The sequence below is a fragment of the Anser cygnoides genome, chromosome 4 (assembly GCF_040182565.1).
Source record: "Anser cygnoides isolate HZ-2024a breed goose chromosome 4, Taihu_goose_T2T_genome, whole genome shotgun sequence".
NCBI lineage: Eukaryota > Metazoa > Chordata > Aves > Anseriformes > Anatidae > Anser > Anser cygnoides.
In genome coordinates this window covers 51,458,238-51,485,296 of record NC_089876.1, presented here as the reverse complement: position 1 = coordinate 51,485,296, position 27,059 = coordinate 51,458,238, and the positions used below count along the sequence as shown (strand labels likewise).

General features: G+C 40.3%; 1 protein-coding gene across 16 annotated transcripts in view; it reads left to right on the top strand.

The window, feature by feature from the left end:
* MARCHF1 (membrane associated ring-CH-type finger 1) overlaps window positions 1–27,059 on the top strand; it is a 299,519-nt gene that overhangs the window by 262,473 nt on the left and 9,987 nt on the right. For all 16 annotated transcript variants that reach the window (XM_066996116.1, XM_066996118.1, XM_066996129.1 and 13 more), the window contains 2 exons: window positions 8,641–8,821; window positions 25,500–25,647. In XM_066996116.1, coding sequence (XP_066852217.1) covers window positions 8,641–8,821; window positions 25,500–25,647 — 329 coding nt within the window. The remainder of the gene's footprint in view (window positions 1–8,640; window positions 8,822–25,499; window positions 25,648–27,059) is intronic.

Below are 27,059 nucleotides of genomic sequence, written 5' to 3'. Positions count from 1 at the left end.
GATAGCCTAGGAGCACATGGTAATTCATGCTGGCAGCTATTAATCTGCACAGCCAAAACCAACGCCAGGGATTCACTTCATCCAACATTTTTCAGCTATGCTCTTTCTCCCTGAAACAAGCTCTCTTCAGTAACAGTTAGATCTAGCTATGATATGTACCCATCAAACTGGGTAACAATCTAGCTTTGCATAATCATTATGAGTCCAGATATGCTTTCCTGTGATGGGCAGGATTTTGACTGTTTTCAGTCCCTTCTCATCTAAAATAATATTATTTTTGGAATAGACATTATCCTCCTTAAGCATGTTTATATGGAGAAGCTATTTTTGCATTTTAATAGGAAGATCTATTTGAAATGTGAAGGCATTTGTATTCTACAGGTATACTTTCTGAAAGAAAGAAGAAAATGAGAGTATGGGTATTGGGCACTGGCATTAATTTATTATTATGCTTTTGGTCACAGTGTGTAGAAAGTGGCAGAAAACATGTGCCAATCACAAAGCTCCTGCTAATTTTGTTACTGAAGGGATCTCCATAAGTTCAGATAAGGAGCCTGCTTTTAAAACCTGTTTTTAAAGCAAATTTTGTTCAAGAATCACAGAACGGCTGAGGTTGGCAGGGACCTCTGGAGGTCGTCTGGTCCAATCCCCCGAGTGAGCAGGGTCACCTAGAGCAGGTTGCACAGGATGGCATCCAGGCGGCTTCCGAATATCTCCAGAGAAGGAGACCCCACGGCCTCTCTGGGCAGCCTGTTCTAGTGCTCTGTTACCCTCACAGTAAGGAAGTTTTTTCTCATACTCATCCAGAACTTCCTGTGTTTCAGTTTGTGCCCATTGCCTCTTGTCCTGTCACTAGGCACCACTGAAAAAAGTCTGTCCCCATCCTCTTGACACCCTCCCTTCAGATATTCGTACACATTGATCAGATAACCTCTTAGACTTCTCTTCTCCAAGCTAAATAGGCCCAGCTCTCTCAGCCTCTCCTTCTATGACAGATACTCCTGCCCCCCTAAACATATTAGTAGCCTTCCGCTGGACTGGCTCCAGGAGATCCTTGTCCCTCTTGTACAGAACTGGACACGGTACTTCTGATGAGGCCTCACCAGGGCAGGGTAGAGGGGCAGGATCACCTCCCTCAACCTGCTGGCAGCACTCTTCCAAATGCCGCCCAGGATCCTGTTGGCCTTCTTGGCCACAAGAGCACAATGCTGGCCCATGGTCAGCCTGCTGTCCACCAGGACTCTCAGGCCCTTCTCTACAGAGCTGCTTTCCAGCAGGCCAGCACCCAGACTGTGGTGGTGCTTGGGATTATTCCTCCCTAGGTGCAGGACCCTGCACTTGCACTTGTTGAACTTGATGAAGTTCCTCACTGCCCAACTCTCCAGCCTGTCCAGGTCCCTCTGAACGTCAGCACAGCCCTTTGGGGTATCAGCTATTCCTCCCAGCTTTGTGTCATAAGCAAATTTGCTGAGGGTGCGCTCTGTTCTGTCATCCAGGTTATTGATAAGTAACCAGAACAAGACTGGACCCAGTACTGACTCCTGGGGGACACCACTAGCTACAGGCCTCCCATGAGACTGCACTGCTGAACACAACCCTCAGAGCTCTGTCATCCAGCCAATTATCAATCCACCTCACCATCCACTCATCTATCCCACACTTCCTGAGCTAGCCTATGAGAATTTTATGGGAGACAGTGTTGAAAGCCTTGCTGAAGTCAAGGTAGACAACATCCACTGCTCTCTCATCATCTAGCCAGCCAGTCATCCCATCATAGAAGGCTATCAGGTTGGCTAAGCATTTCCCCTTGGTGAACCCATGCTGACTACTCCGGATCACCTTCTTTTCCTCCATGTGCTTGTGATTGTGAGGCTACTTCCAGCCATCTTTAGAAGGCTTCATCTACTTCCTCTTCCTGATGAGGTGGACTGTAGCAAACACCCACAACGGTATCAGACATGGCCTGCTCTTTAATCCTTATCCATAAGCTAAATGACGGTAAAATATGCTTTGGTATATTTTTGAGAAAGTCTATGAAAGCTGTCTGCACTACCTTGCTGTAGCTAAACCCATTGTCTATAGGCAGTGGCCAAAAGTCCTTGAAAATTGTATTGGCTGTTTGGATGGCTTCTTACGGGTTGGTCTCTAATACAGTCAAGGAGTTCTGGTAATGCAGGATTGCTGCAAACTTTTTTCAATCAGTGCTGTGCATAACGATGAGATTCTTGTATAGCTTGAAGCACAAGGATGGCCATGCTGATTCATTCTTGTCCTTAATCAGCCTGCTTTGACAATTGTCATCTACAGAAATCAGCTGTATAGGTAATGACATAGAGGAGTGCTTCCAACTGATTTTCACAATGCAAACAAGACTCCTGCATTTTCTACGTTGCTACAGCAGCACAGAAATTGGCCTATTTTCTTAATTACCAAAGAGTAAAGTGGATTAGTGAAAGACAGGTTAGGATAACTGCTGTTTTTCCAATGACGGTAGAGATGAGCAGCTATTCTCTTTAATGAGAGCAAAATTGTTACCTTGCATGTGAAGAAAAAGCTTCAAACCTGTTGGAATCTATTTGTATCTCTTGAAATAAGCAGCTCAGGTGGTGAGTAACCACTTTAGAGTACTTAGCATTTCTAGATCATAATTTTGGTTGCTGTGATTTTGCCAGACTATACCACTGCGAGGGAAAACTTAAATTTTCCTTGTGAAATCTTTGCTTAACACAGATTGTAGTTGTCCTTTTAAAATGAGGTTATATAAGAAGTGTTTGTATGGAAAAAAAAAAAAACTTAATTCCATGAGAAATGAAGGACAGTTATCCACGATATCTTGCTGCTTTTCTGAAAAAGAACCTAAATCCAATTAGCATGTGAATGTCTACAAACTGTGCCCATCTCACTTCGTACTTCCCTTCTTGCCTTATAACTTTTGCAATGAACAGGACCAGGGGAAGGAAGGGAAAATACTTCATTTTCATGGAATTAAAGAGAGTGTGATAATACAAAATTCTGAAGACGCCCTACTTTTGAGTTCTTTGTTTAGCATTGCTGTGGTGCAGCCCCGTCAGGCAGCTCAGCACCCCTCATCTGCTCACCCACCCTCGCCAGGTGGGATGGGGAGAGAAAGGGAGAGGTAAAAGTACGAGAGCTCAGGGCTGGGGCAAGGACAGCTCGATGGGGAAGGCAGAAGCTGCGCGAAGCAAAGCCTGACTGGGCCCCACTGGCTGCTTCCCACCGGCAGGCAGGTGCCAGCTGCTCCAGGCCAGCAGGACTCCTCACACGGGGCGGCTTCTCGGGGAGACAGATGGCATCGCTCCCAACATCCCCCTTCCTCCTCCTCAGCCCCGGCTGTCACCGCTGAGCATGAGGCCGGGCGGTGTGGGACATCCCCTTGGGCAGCCTGGGCCAGGTGTCCTGGCTGGGTCCCCTCCAGCTCCTGGGGCACCCCCAGCCCCTCGCTGGCAGGGCAGCGCGAGGAGCTGGGAAGGCCTCGCCTCTGGGCCAGCGCTGCTCTGCAACAGCTGAACGTCTGCGTGCTGTCATCACTATTTCATCAAAAATCCAAAACACAGCATTGTGTGAGCCTCTATGAAGACAATCAACCCTGTCCCAGCCAAAACCATGACAAGCAGCACCTCGTGATTTGAATAAATAAGAAGTTTATATATGATATATAGGTCAATTATGTTTATATATACATATGACGTCAATATGCCCTTCATTGAAGAAGAAGGTATAACTTAAATTACTAGTATCTTCACCTACTCCGTTTACATAGTCATTTGGGTACAAAGTTTAGCATGTCACATACAGTTTCTCAATCAAGCATTATCTGTGAGGCTTTCAGCATCATTTGGATATGCCTTAAATACAATTAATATTTTGAACAAAAAACTCCCTTGGGGGGAGGAAGTAGAAGAGGTTGGATGGGGGGAAGGTGTTTTTAGTTTGCTTTTATTTTGTCACTGTTCTAGTCTGCTAGTGATAGGCTATAAATTATATTAATCTCCATACATTGAGTCTGTTTTGCCTGTGACAGTTCCTTTGGGGAACGAGAGTGAGAGAGTGGTTGTGGTGAATTTAGCTGCCCATCAGGGTGAAAATACCACACATTTGGACTTACATCTCCCTCTAAAAATTTTATGAATTGAACAGAAACATAAAATAGTTCAGGAATTGGGTTTCGTGTAGGCAACGTACAAAAAATCCACAACAGTTTTTATATGAGTTATGCAAAATTCTTCACAAAGACTGATTTTGTTTTCAGTTTAACATTTTTGATTTTTGCTGAAAATATGTTTTTCTTTTTGCTAATTTATTGCATTATATGAATCTGCTATGTAAGAACACCCTTTAAATATTTTTTTAATAATTTGTATGCACAACGTTGGTATAAATTTCTCCATTTGGTACATTTGTGTGCAGCAGTTGTAGAAGCAATTCTGTGCTAGAGAAAGTTTACTGGGAAATTAAAGTACTGCCATATAAAACAGAAACTTAAGCATAAGAAAGACTTCATTGTTAGAGTATTCTTTACTAAAATTTCATAGTGAGCTTTCTTAAAAGAAAAACACTTTGATCTCGTTGTGTAGGGGTGTGTTTGTAGGTGCGTATAAAATAAAATACATCTGTCTGGCTCAGATGATCATCTAATAACTCTCTGTATATACTCTGTTGTCTGGTGTACACATGATTCTTGGAGCCTGGCCTCAGCACAGCCATGGTACTCATCTTTTTCCCTTGACAAGCAAGGCAGGCATCTTTAAAACACTAAGCTGCCAAACCTACAAAAAAATATTCAGGCTCAGTGCATGACTACAAAGGGATTCTAACTAAAGGGATTCAGTCAGATAGCTGACTTCCTTCCCTCCCCTCCATTTCCAGATAGTCAAAGGTATTGCTTTATAATGAAGGCCATTTTTCTAGAGAAAGACTAGAAAGTTGAGAAAAGCTGAGCATGCAAGTTCTGTAGGTCTGTCTGAGCAGGTAAAACTGCAGCTATTAACCATGATCAGTGGAGTGCTACAACTTGTAAATAAATCATTATAGATTTAGCTTTTTATTATTATTATTTATTTTTCGATTTGTAGTGGAGAGGTTTTTTTCATTCAATTCACTTCTGAAGTACTTAAGCAAATGTTACTTTCAGGATGAGGTCAGGCCTCTGAAGTGTCTGTGTCATGGATGAAAATTGTGAACAGCTGTGATCACGCAAAAATAGGCGACTAGAGTGGAAGTTCTCTGCCTCCCACCTGGTTTAGATATACTTCAGATAAGCCCGTGTTTTGTATCTCTACCTCAGCTCTGTTTGCACAGCATATTTTTCAAAACCATTTTTTTACAGTTTATTTTCTGTGATTTGTGATGATTTTGATATACATGGTAAGTAAATACAACACGGGGCAAAAACAATTGAAATTCTGTTTCAGTAGTCATTCTAAGAAAGTTACTACAAGCTATCTGGTCCAAGTCTTTAAAAAAAAATTAAACAGCTAGCCAACAATTTGCTTCAATAGCCGTTGGGCACCCAGGTATCTTTAAAGACTGTGCTTCTGAGTTTAGGTACCGCAAATTCCTTCTAAGCTAATTTCTTCTGGATAAACAAATAATGAAGAGCTGAATTGCACCAAAGAGCATTCAAGCTAATGAAAACCGTGCCTTTGGTTATTTTCTCTGGACTTTAATTCCATTAGAAGTTTTTCTCCTCATTACATATTTCATGGTTAGAAAACTAGAAGAGGTCATTAGATGATTTAGTTGAAGCTTCTGTATAATGTACGTACTTAATGTCAAGCTGTTATTTATGCATTTAGCTTATAACTTCTGTACCACGAAAGCACAAATAGAAAGTATAATTCACTGTTTTTTTTATAAAACTATTTCTACTGAAGAATACTTCTATTCATTTCAGATTTGCAATGTCACTTTATTTGAAGATCCCAGTGGAGTTTTAGGCTTGTATTTTAGCTCTTAAAATAATTTAAAACAATTCTGGTAAAAGTAGAAAAAAGACTCTTGGGCACCTAGTTTAGTTGTCTAATTTCTAAATAGTGTAAATGCTAAGCCTGTAACATAAATTATGTATAGCTTGAATTTAAACGAACAGAGAGTACTAGCTTTCCTTTGGGAAATAGCTTTAATTTAAAAAGAAAATGTTTTTTGTGTTAACTCTCAGCTGGGAATGCATTTGTTAGAGAAATAACTATTCAGTGTTTTGAACATTTTGTTTTACTTAAGCTGTAGGTTCAAGAAGAAAACAGCACGCAGCAAGTTTCTACATAAGAACTAAGCCACCGACTGACGTGTCTAGCTTGGCCGGGTTAGTAAAGAAAAGGCTGCAAATGGAGTCCTTGTAAAATGTCTGTCTCAAATACAGGGTGTCCAAGATAGAAGTTGTGGGTATTTTCTTCTCCCCCTGCTCCCATGGAGGTAGAAGATGCTGAAGAGCATATGGGCACCACTGCAGACACTGAAAACCTGGCTTTTGTGTACCAGGTTTCCAGAGATTCATTTTTTTGCTGGCTTTTTTTCTCTCTCGCTACGTATCTGGCGAAGCAGCTTTGTTCTGCTTTCCCGTGATTGTAGATTCATTTTCTCATGGCTCTAGGCTATGCTGTGAAGGAACAGCAGCTGTTCTTGATCCACAGATCTTTCATTTAGACACTGAGATGGCCCTCTCCTCCTGCTCGTAGACGTGGCAGCCTGTGTGTGCTGCAGCCAGTCTTTCGCTGGGCTGCCCTAAGTGCCAGCTGCACCTGTGGTGTGCAGAACGTGATCCTCCTTCCCTCGCCGGGCTGCTAGGAAGACTGGCTCACCGCAGGGCCCTTTTTTCTACCCCAGGAGCGATGTGGCTACAGTTTTCTGTGTAAAGGGAAGACCTGTTCCTCAGACCAGACGTGCTCCGACACTTCTGCATGCACATATCTGAGGGTGCCTTTCCTAAGTGCTCAGTTTCTAAGCTGAACGTTTTGTTTGCGTGACACATGGATCTGTGCTGTTGTTATTACTTCTCTATTTTGAAGTAACATTTTACAAGCGTCATCTTTTTTTTCCCTTCCCTTACATGCCAGTCTGTCTCTGGACATTCATGAAGGCTTGGGTGTTTTGTTATGTTTTTTTGTGAGGTGTTGTTGGAAGGAAGTTACTCTTTGTTGAAGCGAACCCTCCTTAACTTAAGTTTTTTGGTTACTTCTGCTTACTGCTGAGCTTTCTCTGCCCTCACGGAGATACTTGCAGATAAAGCTGGCCTGTGTTTCGATGAGCAAATGTTTCCCTGATGTGATCAGGAGTCTGGAATGGAAGAAGATCACTAAGACATTTGGACATAAGTCACAGAAGAAAGCCATTTGATTGTGGTCTTAGGACACTGATTATTTTATGCAAAACTGCAATGTGAAAAGCTTTGTATCCCACTACATGGTAATGACAGTTCCAGAACCAGCATCTGTCTTAGGGTGTGCTTACAGCTGTAGTTTTTGTTTCCCCAGATAAGGCAGATATCTACTTCAAAGGGACAATGAAGAATGAGAAAGGACCATGTCTTTTTGATACCTGCCTCCGAGAACGTGTATGCATGTGTGTGTGTGTGCTGTATGCATTGCTCCAGAGTACTCAAAACTGTTCTCTAATCCTTTTAACCGTGTAACTGCCAAGAGGTATCTTAGAACCTTTTTGTACTTTCCATGCTGGATATTTTCAGTTTGTCATTAGATTTTGCTGACTTTGATTATTTTCTTGTCATTACTTACAGACCAAGAACTACTTAGCCCTAACTATAAGACGACAGATATTTGTCTTAGAGGTTTTGCCATGCATAAAAGGGAAAACAGTATTATTTGTATTGATTCACCTTCAGCCCACATAGAAAGTTCAAAGGGAAATAGCTAAACGAAGAAAAATTACTGAGTGGCAGAAGGGAACAAGGAGTATGTTCCTGGGCCTTAATCTGAAAGGTTGTTGTCCTGGTTCCAGTTAGGACAGAGTTAATTTTCCCTCATAGTAGCTGGTAGGGTGCTATGTTTTGGATTAGGATGAGAAGAGCGCTGATAACATGCTGATGTTTTAATTGTTGCAGAGCAGTGTTTACACCAGGCCAAGGACTTTTCGGCTTCTCGCTCTGTCCTGCCAGCGAGCAGGCTGGGGGTGCAGCAGGAGCTGGGAGGGGACAGACCCAGGACAGCTGACCCAAGCTGGCCAAAGGGGTATTCCATACCATCTGACGTCATGCTAAACAATATATAGGGGTGGCTGGCCGGGGTGGGGGGGCCGGCTGCTCGGGGATAGGCTGGGCATCGGTCAGCGGGTGGTGAGCAATTGCATTGTGCATCACTTGTTTTCTTACACATTATTATTATTAATACTATTATCATTATCACTATTATTATTATTATTGTTATTATTATATTCCTGTCTTAATAAACTGTCTTTATCTCAACTCACCGGCTTCACTTTCCCGTTTCTCTCCCCCATCCCAGAGAGGGAGGGGGGAGGGTGAGCGAACGGCTGTGTGGTGTTTAGCTGCCAGCCGGGTTAAACCACAACAGTTGTGTACCTTGTGTTTCACAAATGTCAAGTCTGAAAATAAAAAAGCAGTGTCTAGAAAGTTCCCTCACGAGCTGTTGCTGTCCTTCCTGTCAGGATCTGTCACTGTGAGGGAGATGATGAAAGTCCCCTCATCACACCGTGTCGCTGCACAGGGACCCTACGCTTTGTTCATCAGGCCTGCCTGCACCAGTGGATTAAGAGCTCAGACACACGCTGTTGTGAACTCTGCAAGTACGACTTTATAATGGAGACCAAGCTCAAACCTCTTCGGAAGGTATGGTGCTTTTGAATTTAATTACACCTAAATGTCAAATGGCTGGAATGGCTGCACAAAGTACTAGCACATTTAAAGAAACATCTACCTGTCCAAAATGGCTTTGTACTTGCTGTTATTAAATCAGTCCCAGAAATCTTTTTTCTATATTTAGGTTAGTTAATTTACAGGAGGAGAGTGTTTTGAATAGAATCCCTTTTTGTGTGCATGCAGTGTAAATGCACAAAAAATAGTTTTTTTGCGCTTAGAATTTTTATCTTCTGCCTTTTGTTATTGGCTGATCTGCCTATTTTTAAGCCAGAAGGAAATCTTGCTCCTCACATTTTGTTCCTGAATAACACAGGCCAGCTCACCCAGTAACTCTTAGTTGAGCCCATAACTTTTAGTTGAGAAGGATGCTTATGCTACTGTGGAAATGGCAATTATGAAATAACACAGACAGTCATTTTAGCTGCATCTGTTCTAACTGTTACACTTGTGGGCAAATTAATGACTTGCACATTAAGATTAGTTAATGGAATCTAAACTACAGGGCGACCTTGCATCCTGAAAGTCAAATGTATGTTATCTGCACTCATCATCTGTTTTCCAGGATAAATCAATTTAATGGTACAAGGGTTGTCAGTATAGAGAAAGTAAAGAGTTTATTAAGCATATGTGGGTTTTGCTTTGTTTGGAGCGAATAATTTCTCCTCTAGATTTTCTCTAAAAATGCTCTCATCCACTTTGGATTTTGTTGCATCTTTGTAGTTTGAGTCAATCTAGAACATGGTGAGTTTTGATTTAAAATAAATTTCAATGCAAGATGCTTTGAAAAACATGTAGACACTATTAGCTTACAGCTAGTACACGCATATATAATGGTGTTTTGATGGCAAAAGATATTTTGGTTTTGTCAGCCTTCCACTGGTAGCAGTTCTGAAAAGAAGAACAAATAGAATTCCTGTTCATTTCTCATCCGGAGAAATTATCTAGTAAGTCTCTGATGATAAACAGCAGTTGGAGAAAGTTGGGTCTGATTTGACAAGCAAAGCCTGTGATAAGAAAGGACAGTTCTCAAGTGCCTGGTAGATCTTGCCAGGTAGACTAGCAATTGAAACAGATGTAAATAAAAAACTGATAACTAAAAACTTAATTATATTGTCTCAATTTTTAGTAATAACAGATAAACTTTAGATAATGTGACAGGAAGGAGGTAATTGTGTAAAATCCCCTGCCTGTAGCGTCTTTTCTTTCCGTTTTTCTGTTTCAATAGAATTTGCTTTAACCTTCCACCTAACAAATACACTTGCTACTTTCCCCAAGAGAACATGCAGATATTTTAAGCAAAAACCTTTTCCTGATTGTGTTAGATAATAGTGTGTCTTTAAAAATCTGGAAATACAATTTGTAGCGTCCAAGGTGAAAAGGAGTGAATAATGTGCATAACTGTTGATATCAGAAGTAGCCACTTTAACTTTTTTTTTTTTTTTCTTGGAAAGAATTTAGTGGAATACTGATGGATTTAGAGTGGTAATGTCATTCCTGCAAGTCTGTCATTTTTTAATTGAATGATTAACAACGTATTCTTTTCTTTAGCCTTTTCTTATCATTGCTTTTCAGGTATGTTTTTGATTTCCAGCACAGCAAAGATGAGCCTCTTCTTTCAGAGAGGATGTATTTGTTTCTGCTCAAGACAGCACTGTAGCTTATCTCACTGATAGTAAAAATCTGGCCACATCCTCCCTCTTCAATGCACTGCCAAAAATATTTTTTAATACAGTATGGAACCAGCATGTAATTACAGATCACGTCTTATGATTTGCACCCATTTCAGAAACCAAGAATAGGAAACTTTTTTCAAAGTTTTCAAAGTTAAAATTGTTTATGTTATTTACATTTATGGCTTTCAAACGTGACACTTTTCTTATGTTATATTAAACTGAATGTATCATCCTCAGTAAGTGTATACACTATCATCACTGTCTTTCTCAGATTTATGAAACACTATCCAGTTTATGAGGAGCTTTTTTATAACCAAGCATTTTGAGAGCTGTAGCAAAGACAAGGTAAGGGAGGAAAGAGATCATTAAGAGACTTGCCACGTAAGCACAGTTCCCTGGTAACTTTCCAGCAAAACATCTTCTATAAAAAATCATTTAAAATGCTTTTGATAGAAGCCTTGCATTTTTGCAAAAAAATGCAAAGATCCAATGAAGCACCATCGAGTTCCTTGCTGGTTCTTCATGCAAGAAGAGGAGCCTGAGAGCCCAGAACCTCAGCTGTGGGGCATTTTCGAGGAGTTTTGATTTTCTGAAGACTGGTTACCAGAGACTGGAGTGGAGTGAGACAGGCAGGTCATAAACCTGAAGCTCTCCACAATCCTGTCTTCTTGTTACAGGATCTGAAAATCAACAGGGTGTCTCTAGAACTTTGAGACTTTCTTGAGAGTGTTAGGTTTTGCTAAGGCTTGGTTGTATACTACACCCTGAGAGTCTTGAGTCACCAGCACAAGTCCAGCTTGGTAGCAGTAATTTAAAAATCCACGAATCTCGAAAGGATAGAAAATGAGGAATTCTCTGGTCTTAATGGCAGAGACATTACAGGCAGTGCCAGCTATTGTCTCCTGTTAACTTTACCATATGCTGAGTGGAAACGGCAAATAAATAAATAAATAAATAAATAAATAAAAAAGACCAAAAAAAAAAGAAAAAAATGACTTATTTTGGGGGAATTTTGTTTCCTTGATAAGAGACTACAGATTTATATCCAACAGAAGACTACCTATCCAATTCCAAAAGAGTCCCATTTTATTAAAAAAAATAGAAAAAAATGTGTGTGTAGGGAAGGATTTAATTTTAATTACCCCTAAAGTGAAAGTTTCTCGCCAGCTCCAGAAGAAGCATTTTCAGCGGCCATCAGACCTGGGTTTGAAGTGGCATTCTACAAGTGAAAGGGTCACATCTCCCAGCCAGTTTTGATTTTTAAATCTTACCTTACTTATGATGTGAGATTATGGAGTTTGGTTCTTGATTATACATTGCTTCATTATGATGAAATTCATCATAATATCTTTGTAACACTTCAACTGCTGATCTGCTGAAGGGAAAGATTACATACCACAGAATTTTATTACAGATAACTATAATTTTGTTTGTGAAATATCACAAAAGCAGGATTTCACAATAAAACAAAACTATTTTGATTCAACTGGCGAATTACCATCTTTATGCATGCCTCAGTGTTTCATGCACCCTCATTGTTTCCTAACCATTTTTTTAATCAAAGTCTAGGGATTTATAGCATAATCATTTTTGAATATCATGTCATATGGCTGCTAGCACCCAAAAGTGACAATGTGCAGCATACTAGGTTAACATAATTCGAGATACCTCTATTAAAATCAATAGCTTTGTGCAAATATGCACCAGTAATTTAATTACAGAATCCCTGAAAGCATCAGACATCAAATGAAACTTAGGTTAATCATTTTAGTAAGTCTTTGCATTGAAGTAATCTTTTTAAGTAATGATCAACAGGCAGTGCAAGAGTTTTGTGTATTTAAGGAGGAATAATTACTTGGCTAAATACGAATTTAGAGATTAAATATTAAGCATTGCTTAGTGTATCTGTTTTATTTCTCCTGGTCTCCATTATAACTATCCATCACTATAAATAATATGGTTTTGTTTGTAGCTTTACCTTTCAGCATTTGCAGTGTGTAGTGCGAATTTTTTCTTTGTAAAGTAACCTTATTTATCAAGCAGGGAATTACAAAGTGACAATAAGCTTGTGTCAGTTTCTTATTGAGCTCTCTCAGGTAATAGCTTCATCCTGAGCAAATCACTTCTTCATTAAAAAGGATGTAATCCTGATAAAGTGGTACCTGCATTTCATTCTCTTGAATTTGGTATTTGAAGCATAGTAGAGACAGGAACTGCATCAAAATGCTGTGAGTATGAAATGGATTAAGGCACTAAAAATGCAGAAATACCTTCAAATGCAGATTTCTCCTGTGTCCAGTCTTGCTATACTTGTAAATACTTTTTGAATTTGAATTTTGCTGTCCATTTAAGACTTCTGGTATCTGATGAGATGTTTTCCTTTGATGTCTTATACCGAGAGATTATTCTTTGTCAGATATGTCTCTTTCCTCTCCTGATTTTGTTTTACCTTTGAAATGATTTACAAATAGTGTTGCATTTATGTGAGGCAAAAGTGATATTGCATTGTTACTGTGCAGTTACTCTTCATCATTAAGAAATCATTAAGAAATCATCATTTTTTCTTTGTTTGTTTGTTTAGGGAAGCACTATCTAACAGTTAATAATCATTGTGTTTCTGATTGAGAGGGTATCCAAATTTACCCCTTCTAAAAAGAGGATCAGGAGTGTTCTTTTAGGATGGAGTGTTATGTTTCTGTTAAATTAAACAGAAGAAAAGCCAGTGTACAAATACTGATAACGAAAGAAACCTTATTTTCCTGTTTATTTTGAAAGCGTATATATGTCTTCTCAATGTTTTCTCCTCTTGCATTCTGTATTGTTTGCGTACTGATAAATAGCACTTCTGAATCTACTAAAAGGTGTGTCTCTTTGGCTTTTACACCCCTGAACTCCGTAACTTCTCATGTCCCCAGCTGCTGTCATTAGGCAAGAAGGAAGGAATGCTCCTTCTCCATTTGGTACCATTTATTTTATAAATTACCAGCTTGCCAGCTCTGACTCCCATACAGGATTCAAGGGTTATGTCCCAGCTGTAGGTATGTGTTCACTATAGCAAGTGTTTTGTTTTAATGCAATAGGTTAGAGATGTTCTGTTTGCAACAAGACCATCAGGTCAGAAGAAGGAGCTGTATAACCAATTAGGATTTAGGGTTTGAGCCAACAGGCATTCTGCGGTGCTGGGTAATGCCCAACTTTAAGGCAGAGAAATCAGTAATTCCACAGGCTCCTTAATGAAAGGTTAATCACCTATGGAAGCCACAGATAATTAGAATTCTGCTCTGAGAGCTGAGATGGACAAAAAGGAAGACTAAAGTGAATCTTTAGGTCCCATTTCTCTCCTGACTTGATGCTTCATGCTGTATGTAGCAGAGACACATCTGCTTCTGCTCTCTCTGTTCAAGTTAAAACTGTGTAGGGTGCCTTTTTTTACAAAACAGTTGTCACTGGCATTACTCTAAATCCAGTTGTTAGAGCTCTTTTCTGATGTGTGAGAGCCAGATTCAGCTCCCTTCCATGTGCTCAGTGCAATCCTATAAAAACAGTAAATCTGAAGAAATATGTCTGCCCAGATGGACTCGTTCAGAACTGGATGCTTTGTGGATAAATCTTTATTTGATAAAATCTGGCGGTACGTGTGATAACTTCAGTGAGGGCAAAATATGTGTTGTTGATTTATTTTTGGTTAAACGCTAGCTGCACTTGGAGAATTGGTATTTACACTCCTCATTTAGGAATGTGGTGGTTACTGCTCAAAGTGATGTAGCCTGCAGAGACGTCTTTGTGAAATCAAAACCTATCACCATTAGAAACCACTCCTGCCCCCAGAGCAGACTCTCAGAACCAGAAGTGACCTGCAGCCTCTGAGGAAAAAAATGAAACTTTGGGCAGTCGTTACTGTATAGCTGGCTGTTTGCTTCTGATTGCCCTGTGCTGCAAAGTCTGAACCGTCTGGCTTTTACATCAGTTTTCTAATAAGGCTTATGATAAGAAGTGATAGCTAATATTGTGTAGGTCAGGTAACACTGACTTGCTGTGGGATTAACTCTCTTTTAATCCAATTTGGTGAATACTTTGCAGTCCTTAACATAGCAGAAGATCCTACATTTCCTTTTGATTTCTGGCGTAGCTGCACAGTGTCGTCAAGGCAACCTGCTCCAGTGTTTTCTTTCTTAGAGTAAACTGTCTCAACACATTGCCAGCCTCACATCAGTCCTTGTAATACATGAGGTCAGATACTTCACCAGTATGCACAAAGGCACAAAGCTATTACTTTGGTATTGGCTATCATGTCATCGTAGTGAGTAACTGTGCTCAGGGGAGGATGTGTATATTAAAGCTTTTAAGGTTAAAATAATTCTATAGCATTTGTGTCCCATTGTGATGCCTTGAGGATGCGAGGAACTACTTTGTTCAGACAATTGTATGTGTAAGGTGAAAGAAAGTAATAGAGCCTTATTGCTAATTAATCTGTATATAGGGAGCATGCCGTAGTTCATAGAGTGAAGTTGTCTTGCATTTTGTGCTGTAAGAAGCATCATAAAGTATAGCTTTCTCATAGTGGTAGAATTTGGGCTAGCTTTGCATCTCCTTATTTCTTTCTTTTCCATTCAGCGCAGCTTTTACTCACACAGCTGTTCCCAATCCCATGAACTTCTGACTAGAGATGCTGACCTCTGGTGCCTTGTACCTTGAAACCATTGTAGTGTACCCTTAGGCTTGCAAAAAGCCATCATTCTGCGAGACTTTCCTGGGACCCTCTCACATGCAGCATCTTTTTAAGAAGCAAACAAACAATCCTACACCAGAAAATGAAACAAAAACTCTTTCTTCTTCAAATTAGCTGCTGGTAACCAGATTTGCTGCTTCTGCTGCTCAGTAGCACTTACAAAAGCAAAGGAAATTCAGGAGTTCAGCTGTAGGTATTTGTTGTCCAGCTGTAGGTATTAGTGGTGTTACCAACTATTGCACACAACCACGAACATGAGCTCTGTGAGGTACAAATTCTTCCATGCTTTCTGAAGCTGAAATTAACAGTTTTGGTCTGATTTTTTTAGAGATGTAACTTGAATCAGAAGATTTTGTGTCCATTTTACTTAGAGGATACTACTCCATCCTGCAGTTTGCCAGCTTCTTAGTTATTTTTTAAGTAATTGGGGTCTGCTTTTCCTTTTTTAATTTCAGTCATTTCAGTGTTTCATTTTTATAGCTTGGCTTCATGAACAGTTCATAACAGAGGAGGGTCGGGTTAGCTCAGGCGCTGGAAATAGTGAAGAGAATCCCTTGATACTGGCTTTGCAGCTAAAGAAAATGTAGATGGAATGGTGTTCAGACATAAAATGTATAGTTAGTAATATAAAATGTAAAGAACATAATCAACCCAAGGGCTGACCTAAACTTTCCATTGCTATTCATGGGCTTTTGTAAAAAAAAAAAAAAATAAAAAAAATAAAAAAAATGTTTCTACTATTTAATTTTGAAGCTAGAGATTGTAACAGCTCTAATGGGATCAGGCTGCTCTTCATGATCTGATTAATGTGTCTACTAATCTCTCACATAACTAATACATACAAATTCTATAGTGGTTATTTGCATCATATTTATTTTGCATGAGAACTGTTGTTGTGAGAAAGATCTGCCCTGAGTTTTAGTTCACAAGCTGATGCTTGCCTACTGCTGGAATGCGTGCATAAATGAATTCTCTTGAATGTAGCAGTGGGTACTTGATCAAAATTATGATCAAATGGGATAATTGTCATAGTTTATTCCCTAAACTTATGATTTTTACTGTTAATTTAATTTTATTCCTGTGGCATTTTATTAAATTACTTGAAAGAAGAGCCTTTTCCTCCAGGAATTCAGATCTTTATTCATCTGCTCCAATTTGTATGCGACAAAATTGGGATGTATGGCATTTGGTGGAGGTCTTTCAGAATGAATAGCTTCCCTCAGGTCAGAGTGCCAGAGCACTAGGCTATAGTATTGTGTTAATTACCGTAGCTTTTCTTCTGCACAAATTTCCTCTATTTCATTTTTATTTGATTGGATCAAAAGTGTGTATCATGTGGGAAAACTAAAAGGCAGAGAAGGTAACTGTAGCTATTCGTTTGGAAATCAGTGGTATTCTTGCCAAAGTCATATTTATAGATAACTAAGCACATCAGGTTCTTTTTCTTGTTTTTTTTTTTAATTCTTGGGGATATGGTAATATGGCAAATCAGGCACACAGCACGTATAGGGTATATGTAATTGCAAAAATAAGATATGTCTAGATGTGGTTAAACAAAAATATATTTAACAATACTTGGCTTTTGGTGTAAAAGGGCATTTAAACCAAGCCACATGTTTGCAGTGATTCAGACTGATGTGGTTAAAGGAAGCTCAGAAGTTGAGTTACATTTTCCTTGCAGTGTAGGTCAGTTGCTCTAACAACTTGAGGAATAAAATAATGACATGACATGCAATAAAACCCACCTTGTTGTTCAGGACCACTGGTACTATTAATTTAGTGGGTGGTAGAGGAGGAAAGAAAGAATTGGTAAAAGTCTATTTGATCTATATAAGTGCAGGACAGCAATTGAGATGAAAAAGACAGGCAAGATGTTCTTGAGATTCACCCAACACAACTAAGTGGCGGCACTTGGTTCAATGGTTTTTGAATATGGCTACTTTCTGATTCCAGTCAGTTGTACTCCTTTCCTCACAAGACTCCTTCACATCTGAAGTCACCTTTGTACCCCTCCTTCATCTGCTTTCTGCTGTACTCCTCTCCATTCCACACATGATGTTGAAGGGCCTGACTGTAGAGATTTAGTGCGTGCTTCTGTAGATCAGGTCACATGGTAGATTCTGCAGGTAAATGATTTTAGGTTTTTATTCTGTAAGATACAAATTAGAACTCTAAGGAATTTCATATAGTGGAAAGAGTGTTTAAATTACTAATGTATCGAGTGTAAGAATCAAGGACATGATCTGCAACCAAAAAAGGCCAAGCACATTTAGTACAAGGCAATAAAGCAAATTTTCATGCTTGCACTAAGAGAAGGCAAATTTAGGAAAATATTTAGGAAAATATTTTCTAGGTGGAAGGTGGAATAACTAATATTCTGTTGTAACTTCTGGAGAAGACTGTATATCATTTACAACTACAGCTAAAGAAAAAGCATATTTGTTGACTTAGCTTTTCACGTGTCACCAGTTTTATTTCATCAGCTCTAATTTTGAAATGCATGTTTCATGATACTTCTTAGCAGGCTAGACAATTAGTTACTGAGGAAATTAAGCAGTATAATGAATGCTGAAGAGAAGGTGGTTCAGGTAAAGACTCTTAACAAAGCTATGATCATATATTTTAACTATGTGCCTAAAGGAACATAATGAAGATGAGAAAATGAAAATTCTTCAGAGAATTTTCTTGTAATTGGACAAAACTGAAGGAGATGTAGAGGCATATAATAGCATGTAATGGGATGTTGCTATCCTCTTCTCTCTCTAATTTCTCTCCTTTTCCTATTTCTGCCTTGCTACCCTAGCTTTCTGTCCCCATCCATTGCCAAAATACACTCAGATGTGCAAAGAGAGCCCATGCTACTTGGTGTTCAGAAACAAAGACTCTGCCACCAGCTGTTGAGAGGTGGTTTGTGATGGCTGCTCTAGCAGAGGAAGGACCTGTGGTCGCTTTGACCCTGGCACACTCCATCTCCAGTCCAGCAGTGTCACAGCTGTTCTTCGACTGCCCACAGAGTGCATACCACAAAATGCAGTATCCCCACCTGCTTTGGTTGGAAAACGAACACTGAGCCTAACTGACTTTGAAAGAGAATTATGATCCATGCTTTGTACGATAGTAGTTAGATTGTGCTTTTTTTCTTCTTTTTTTCTTAAGTTTTTTGAGGCCTGGGCTGTGATTTTAATATATCTGCTGCATAGTGACTGTGGAGGAAAAGAATCATAAAAGAGAAGCTTATGGTAGTAGCAAAGGCTGATCATGTACACCTCTACTGAACAAAGAGTTGCTTACTGTTGTTCAAGCATTCAAAGAGGAATCTTGGAAAGTAAACACTTTGGAGAATACTTTTGCATTCTGTATAGTGATGTAAACTAATTCCTAGCAGATGGGAGCTGGGAAGAAGCTCCCAATATAGAGAGTTTATCCTCTAATTACTTGCCAGGGGGTTTCTTGCAGATTTCTCTGAAGCACCTGGTGCTGGCCTCTGTCTGAGGCAGAACATTGTATAAGAGGGACCTGAGGTCTGGCAACACCTGTGTTTGCACAGAGTAGCACTTCTTCATTTAGTTTGCATTGGAATGATTAGGATGCAGGTACTGAAGTTCTTCTAGCTGGTAAATGACAAGTAGTCTCAATAGTACTTCCAGATTGCAAAAACAGCTACTTCATTTTAGAAATGATCTTCTCAAATTGCTTAATACTCCTATTTTGCAATTTTTAAGGGTCTGATAATTGATGACATACACAATTAAAATTTCCATGAGTTTGTGAAATGTGCATACTGATTACATCACTGAAGTCCAGCTTTTAGCTGTCACTTTGAAAATAAATATAGTGCTGTCTTGATTTTGATAACACCAAATTACTAGTTCTCTGCAGATGACAATCTCAAAGTGTTTATCAAAGTGACATCTTTTGTTACGTAGTTCTTTTAATAGTCTAGACATGCATATCACACACTGTTCAGGCTTAAACTTTTTTTTAGTAGGTGTTTCAAATACAACACAGTAATTGGAATTGCATCCAAGTTTGTTTAGTGTCATGTAGGTACAGAAACAGATTTTATGTAAACCTCAGGCAGAGAAAGATCTGTAGTAGTTCATCTGATGAGCTAACCAGGGCAAGGAAAGGTTGCACGTAGATATGGCTGTATGATACAACATGTGACATGAGGTTTGTTGGTTTGGTTTTTTTTTGGAAATTATATATTTATTTATTTCTGTTGTCAGTGACAGGGGTCTAAATCTGGTCTTTGGAAGAGTTTCTTTTCTGGGATGTATCTTGGCAAAAGGCCATCACAAATGTGTTTCTGTTTTATTGAACCTGCTCAGTTCCTCCTCTTTGAACGTGCTCTGGGTGTGCCTGGGGAAAAGAACAAGGAGGTTTCGTGGCCCAGACCCTTCCCTTTTATCCAGCAAACCCTGTACGTGCCCTTTGACTGTACGACAGGCACCTCTCCTCTTGGAACAGGATGCAGCGAGGCACGCTTTCTCCTTTAGGAGGCAGTCCCTCGGGTACAGACTGTAGCCACGTGTTGTTTATAGACGGCACAGCATGGCCCAAAATGCTTTTCCTTAAATTGCAAGGATTTAAGTCTCATCTCTGATCAATACTTCAGGTCTGCATGAGGCTATTTCTGTCTCCTGACGTGGGGAACCCCGTCGTCTTTCATTACTGCTGTTTCTTCCTCCTCCACCCACTGCACAGATCCCATTCCTGCAAACTACCGTTGCAGCTGCTTTCCTCCAGCTGGTAGGTTGATAGCAGTGAGCAGTTCGCTGTGGAGCCTGCGCCAATTAGTGCTGCAACAAGTGACCAAAAAATCCTCCCCACACCACAGACAATAAATAACTCTGAGCTACAAGTTCAGACTACTGACGTATCTTCCCTGCTCAGCTCGCTTCATCATCTGCTGCTCCAGCTCCTTAGCAGCTTTTTTCAAAAGCTCTGGCTAGATCCTTCAGGCCTGTTTTGAGATAAGAAAGATGCTTTTCTGTGCATTTCGAGGCTGTGTGCAGAATGCAGTTTCTACAACAGCCCCTGGTAAATAATTTTAGCCTTCGTTTTGTGTGATGATTTCAAGACAGAGGTTGGCTCAAAGTCTTTCCTTGTATATAGACAGAATTCAGAAAGTGTTGCATGACTTTAGCTCTAAGTGAGAACAGGAGGAAATCCTTCCAGCTGCTGGTGCTGTTTACATTATGTTCATTCTCATTTCTTCGCTTGAGTAATGGAGACAGAGAAAAAAGTTAGAACAGGAGAAATACTTAGTGTGAGCAGTGTAATGCCCACTCCAGATTGCCCTGTCAAGCCTCCCTACATGGCATTTTTTTTTAAAAAAGGGTTCCTAAGAATACCTGGGAGCTAAAAGCACAAGCATGCACTCTGTGGCAAAGCAGCCTATTAACTTCACCTTCGATTTGGCATCTTCAGTCACGAGCCTCTGCAGGAGGCAGACCTGATGTGGTAAACGTGCATCTGCAAACCTGCTGTAGGTAAGGAGTTGCTTCAGGAAGTCTGTGTAGACAAAACTTTGTGTCCAACGTGAGGGGTTCCCCCTAGCAGGAGTCAACATGGGGACACACAAAGTAAATCTGCAGTCTGAAGGTGGGGGAAAGAAGGGCAAGCGGCAGAGCTTGCGGGGTGCAATTCTGTGGTGTGTGAACAGCACCAAGCTTTTGCTCCTGTACCAGGGCACCCTGAAACCAGTTTGTAGAAAGCTTAATGTGCAGGACAGAGCTAAAACCATGGACGTACTTCAGTCTGTAAGAAGAAAAGCTGTGCTGGTAGCTCAAGGATACAAAGCAGCGTTTTCAGACCCTCAGACGATCCATTTTCAGAGGGTACTAAAAATATCCAGATTTATTTGTTGCTTATTGATTAACCAAGCTTTCACTAGATGGCCCATGTGGGGAGGCAAATTTGGTCCTTTAAAATAAGTATCAGCTATTTTCTCAGACCATGTTACAGGAAAGGGAAGCGGTTGGCAGCGTATGATTTAGATGTTCCTCGCCTATGAGCAGCCTGTTCAAATCTCCCCTCTCCCTCCCAGAAGACTCATGACTGCGTTTTGTAATTGCGAGGGCAGGTTATGAAATCAGAAACCGTTCCCCTTTCCGAGCAAGGCAGTCTGTAAGAAACTAAAAGAAAGCGCAAGGTAGACATCGAGACCGGGCTGCGGTTTTCCAGCTGCCACTTCCAAGGTGCTAAGAGACCTCCGGGCAGCGCAGCGCAGGAGCCCGACGCTTGGTTCGCCCCGGCTCTTTGCTGGGAACTTGTGCAGCAGGTGCACGGTCATCCGCCGCCCTCCGGTGGTCTGCAGAGCACGGTGCAAGCTTTTTTCCTGGGCCACGCACACGTTGCCGTGCAAAAAGGTCTCGTGGCAGTTAGATGCTAGCACACCCGCTCCGTGGAGCGCAATGTCGTTCGTGTGGTTGCTTCTGCGTTTGCAGGATATTAAACCATCTGTGTCTGTGGTGATTTCCAGCCTGCCTTTGTATAGCTGCCAACAGTAAGGACTCCGGGGGTGGTCACAACAGGATGTACCGCTGTGAAGGGATGCTTCAGAGTAGGCTGGGCAAAAACTACAGTGTTTGTCTAGCAATTTATTGACTCCCTAATTTGCAAGTCATTATAAATGTCTCCTCTGTCGCTTACAGTCTTCCATTTCTTTCACTCCTTCTAGTCTCTAGAGCACTTTAGGAGTGTTAACATCGAAGTTTCCAAGGAAAGTTGCATCTGAACACTCACTTCTGTTATTTTCTATTCTTGGTGGCATCTGATACCCTATCCATGGCATGTCACACAGTGTCATCCTGATGGATGTAGGTTTTTCCAGCTCAAGGTTGAAGCTAATAAAATGTGATGCAGCCTATTTTTTTCCTACCATCATGGACTAAATGTAAAGAGCCATGAGAATTGCAGAAGCTGCAAAATACAGCAGAGATGAATTTATTGGGGATTAAGGAGGCATTCCTATGCTGTGTGACATGGTAGCGGCTGCCAAATGTCCCCAGCCAGCTTTAGCATATATTGAGCCCTGGACAACACAACACAAGTAAAAGGGGCTTTTACTGCTCAATATACTGTTGTCTCAAAGCCTTTGCTATGGACTTTCAAGTAGTTTTTACTTCACGTAATTTTGCTTTTATCCACGCAAGTCTGTGCTAACGTTGACAGTTAAATGTTAGATTTAAACCTATTGCAAAAATCCTAAAAGGGTGAATTGCATTTTTCTGCTCCAGGGCAACTTAAATTGCAAGTTTAAATTGCTAGCAGATCAGTCGTCTAGGAGGGAATGACAGTAGTCACATAGTACTCTCTGTTCAGCCAAGCTAAAATATGTGATTAGGACAAGAAAATTACCTCAGCCACCATAGGGTTCACCAGAACTAGAGCACAAAGTTTAATTAAATTTCCCCTTCTGAGCTCAGACCATCGTGACTGGAGCAGAGGAGAACTGGGACTGCAGCTAGAGCTGGGCAGAACAGCTGCACGGCTTTGGGAGACACCAAGCAGCTGTAAAAGCCTCACAAATACTCTCATCCCCCCTGCATCTGTCCCTGTGAGCAGGGATCTTCCCTGTGCTCCTTTCTCTCTCTTTTTATTTTATTTTTTTTTTATTGCAGCTGGGAGTAAGGGGTGCTCCGTGTGGTGTCCCAGCTCCATGGTGTAGTGACCACTACCATTCTCCTGCCAGCCTGATGGTTTCTGGTGCAGTAACGCGTGCGTGGATGTAGTAGACATACAGCCCTGCTCTCCTGTGGGAGAGGGAAAGCGACCAGAGAGAGGAAGCAGAGGCCAGTAGGTCTTGGCTTGCTGTATGGCTGGATCTGATCATGGGATGTTAGCAAAAAAGCCCAGCTTTAGCCCTTTCCCACTGTCTCCATCTCGTGATACACATTTACTGCAAATCTCAGCATAAGTTTGCGGGGCTGTGCCTTTATTTACCTACCCTCCTTGATGGTCATTTGTTTTCATCATTTTTTCCACCTACAACATGTGTACATTTAGATTAATGGCATATTCTTCTTTCCAAACTTTAAAATACCACATGGAAAAGACTTACGTAACTTGGCATGCAGGTCAACTGTCTAAGGCTTTTCAGTGCACAATAGAGTGCAAAATAGCTATAACAAGCTGCAGATATGCATGGCAATGAAAAATTTAGCACGTAATTTCCCCACCAGTAGAACAAAAGTGTGTAGTATAAGAGACGACAGAAAATTTTCTGTTTGAGAGCACAATTCCTTCTTCTTTATATTTCCCATTGATCTTCCACAAAGCACCCAAAACTATGCGAAGGGTTAGGGTAGGACCCTTTCTTCCATGTGGACAAAGACAACTTTTTCTTTGACAAGAAAGCCTACTGCAAGGCTTGAATTGAATTCTCATTGCAAAAAGGATCAAAGTATCCAGGTCAAATGCTGTGTAACCTGGTCACTGTAATGATATGATAAGGCTGTAATGATAATGCCACAGTCTCCATTCTTACCACTGAACACTGCCTACATGAAATACATGAACCTGAGCTTCTGGGTTTTATTTCTTCTTTTTTTTAATGCTTCCCATTTCTCTAGACTGCTATTCAAAATCCCACAAGCTTACTTTTCACTTTATCTCAGAAACTGTGATGATGTATCAGCTGGTAAATAACTGCTAGCTCTGTCTCTTTTTATATTTCTCAGGAAATCTTTCATTTCTAAGTAGTTATTTAAGCCTTGTGCTCATAAATTTCTGGCAAACAGTCCACAGAGATTTCATTTTTGAGACAACAGGACTGAAACGTGTAAGCTTTAACTGCCATTAAAAAAGGGTATTTGTTCGGACCAGTACCTGCTGCTCTAAAGCTAGCTGCTGGCAGAAGCTTTGCTGGAAGTTCGCCCTCTTGGTCTCATTGCATGGATGCTCCTCGGTTTTCATGCAGTTGTACCTGGTGGGAATCTGGCTGGACAGCAAGTAGTGTTCGGACTCCAGGAGTGGCCATTTCAGTTCAGGTTAAGGACCTGACCTGCACAGGATCCCATCTCCAACACTGGCCATAAGCCATCTGGGGAAATCTTTATTTTCCCCAAACAAAACAGAAGACCCCAACCGGCCGACAACAAAAACAAAAACAAACCCTTCAAAGTAAGTTTCTGCCACCTCAGTGCTCTGAAGTGGCCAGGGTGGCTGGAAGCTAGCAGGAACTGTGGCTTGAGAGCACCAAAGGTATGTGCTGGCACAGCAGGGTGTTCCTGTGCTGGTCAGTGCCGCGGCTTGGATTGTGAACCAGCCGAGTCGTGCATTAGCACGACTGTGAGGGAGGTGGCACTGTTGTATCGTGGTCTGCGCTTGCTTTGTTCATCGGATGCCAGCTATGGACTCTCTGACATTATTCATCAGACTGAGGCATTTTGCTTTTAAGTGTCATATTCTTTCATCTGTTTTCCAAAGCAAGCATTTTGGTATAGAAAGGTTTTATTTTAGAGAGGTGATAAACAAAAAAATGATGTATCCGCAAGCAAGATTAAAAAATCGCCTCAAGAGCTGCATTGTTCAAATGCAGAGAATAGCCTGTTTCATTTTAAAATAGCCATAATTTAAGCTAGGATTTAGTGCCATAATTCACAAACACATGCCTGGATTTAGTGCCATAATTTGCAAACAGATGCCTGGAAGATACTTCTGGAGTTACTGAGACTGTTACCATGTACAATCATTTCCACGTAATCATCTTCTCAAGTTTATTGAATTTAATCCTCAAATGCAGCTGTTCTTTATGGGAAAAATATTTTTCATGCCATTATTTTATGGGAAGGCTGTTCCACAACTCCTTTAAGAAACTGAGAATACTTAAGAATAGTTTGAGTATTGCAAGGTAATGTTTGTTTTTTCTTCTCTCATCACCAGAAGCGTGCACCAGGAAAAGTTAAAAATGAATATTCATCTTTTTACTTGTCTATTACTGTGTTATGGCTGTACTGCAGTGAAATTACTTCAGATGTCATTCACAAGCAAACAGAAAGAATGGAACTCTCCTTCCTAATTCTTCATTCCTGTGAATCTGTGAAAATGAGATCATTATGAATTTTACCATGACAATGCACATACTACTGTTCTGTATATTATTGAAATAAAAGGGTTTGTTAAGTCTATTAATGCTTGCTTTTTTTGGCAGAAAGCCAGAATGGCCTAATCAGTTTCATGTAAAATTTCACTAATCTGATTTTGTATTTCATTTTTATTTTTTATTTTTTAATTGTAGTGGGAGAAACTACAGATGACGACAAGTGAGAGGAGGAAAATAGTTTGTTCAGTCACATTCCACGTAATTGCAATTACCTGTGTTGTTTGGTCATTGTATGTTTTAATTGATAGAACCGCTGAGGAAATTAAACAAGGCAATGATAATGGTAAGTGTCTTTTATCTTCTTCAGTCTTGTTGATAATGAACGCAGTGGGTGGATTTGAAGTGCAGCCAGGTAACTAGTCACATTCAGTTCTCAAGTTAACACCTCACTGATATATGGCTACATCAAATACTTTAATAGAGAAGTAACGAACACATCTGTGTTAAAAGCTTGTTGTATGCCCCTGCAGAGAGATCTCTGCTAAGTGCAACCATTACAACAGCTTAACTAGCCTGCTGGTTCTTCTTAGGTTAATCTCCCATTATTGAGGTATTTCTAAGGCTTAGGAAAAAAAGATGAGCCAAAATCAAAGCCCAGTGCAAGTTCAGTTCACAAAATATCAATTTATTTATATTATCCACTTGAACCTCTGTATCCCGTAAAACGGGATAGAGCCCTTTCATTGACAAGCTTCCTATTAAGAAATTCCAAGAGACCATGTTTCAGTTGTATCTGTAAGTATTCACAGAGCAGAAACAAAGTGCTTCTTTTATTAGCCTTAGCTTATAGACACTTTTTATCTTCAATTCTGAAATTCGGAACTCAGAACGCTGCCCCAAACATTGTCCCAAAATATTCAGTTACATGGATAAATCTGAATATTTCAAGAGGGAAAAAAAAAAAAAAAAGCTACCTGATTTAATTTCTCAGAAGCATTTACTTCAGGGCCTGTCAGAGTCTAACTGGAGTGATGATGCTAGCCTGTACTTTTCTTTCTCTAGTTAGATGAAATGTGCCAGCTGAGGTAGAGAGCACAGCCTTTCACCTGAGCAGGAATACCTTACCTTTGTGAAGACATGTTCCCAGTTACCTTCCAGGGAAGATTCTCATCCAGTGCTTCCCCTGCTAGTGCTAATCAAAAACTGTTCTGCCTGTCACATTCAGATGTACTCCTTGACCTAAAGTTTGATCACATGGAAGTCATGTTCTAATATTTGCATACAAAACATGAGAATTTAAAATCAAGATTTATCACGTATTTGGAAAGGAAATCCACTGGCTAGATAATTTACACTTAAAAATGCATACTAGAAATAAGTAGGTTTCATTTTGGAATATACTTACTATGTGTGGAAACTATATTGCAAGCTGATCTACTGTTTTCCATTTCGAGTCCGCATTTGGTTTGAGTTAAATCTCAGTCTATTTGGTCTTAAATTCAAGTCTTAGATATGATTATCATAAGGAGGTTGATAAGAAGCTTTTCTTTTTGATCTGGATTGACTTTAGGAATTAGACAGTAGAGGGACAAAGGGCTCTAGCTTTGTGCTGTATTCTCTAGTTAACACAGAAAACAAAACAGGCAGAGCTTTGTGCTTTGCTAGTTAGATAAATATTTGATGATACTCCTGATGCTTGTGTTTCTTGCCTGTGTGAGGAAAATATGTAACAAGCCTCACTAAGTCACAGATGAA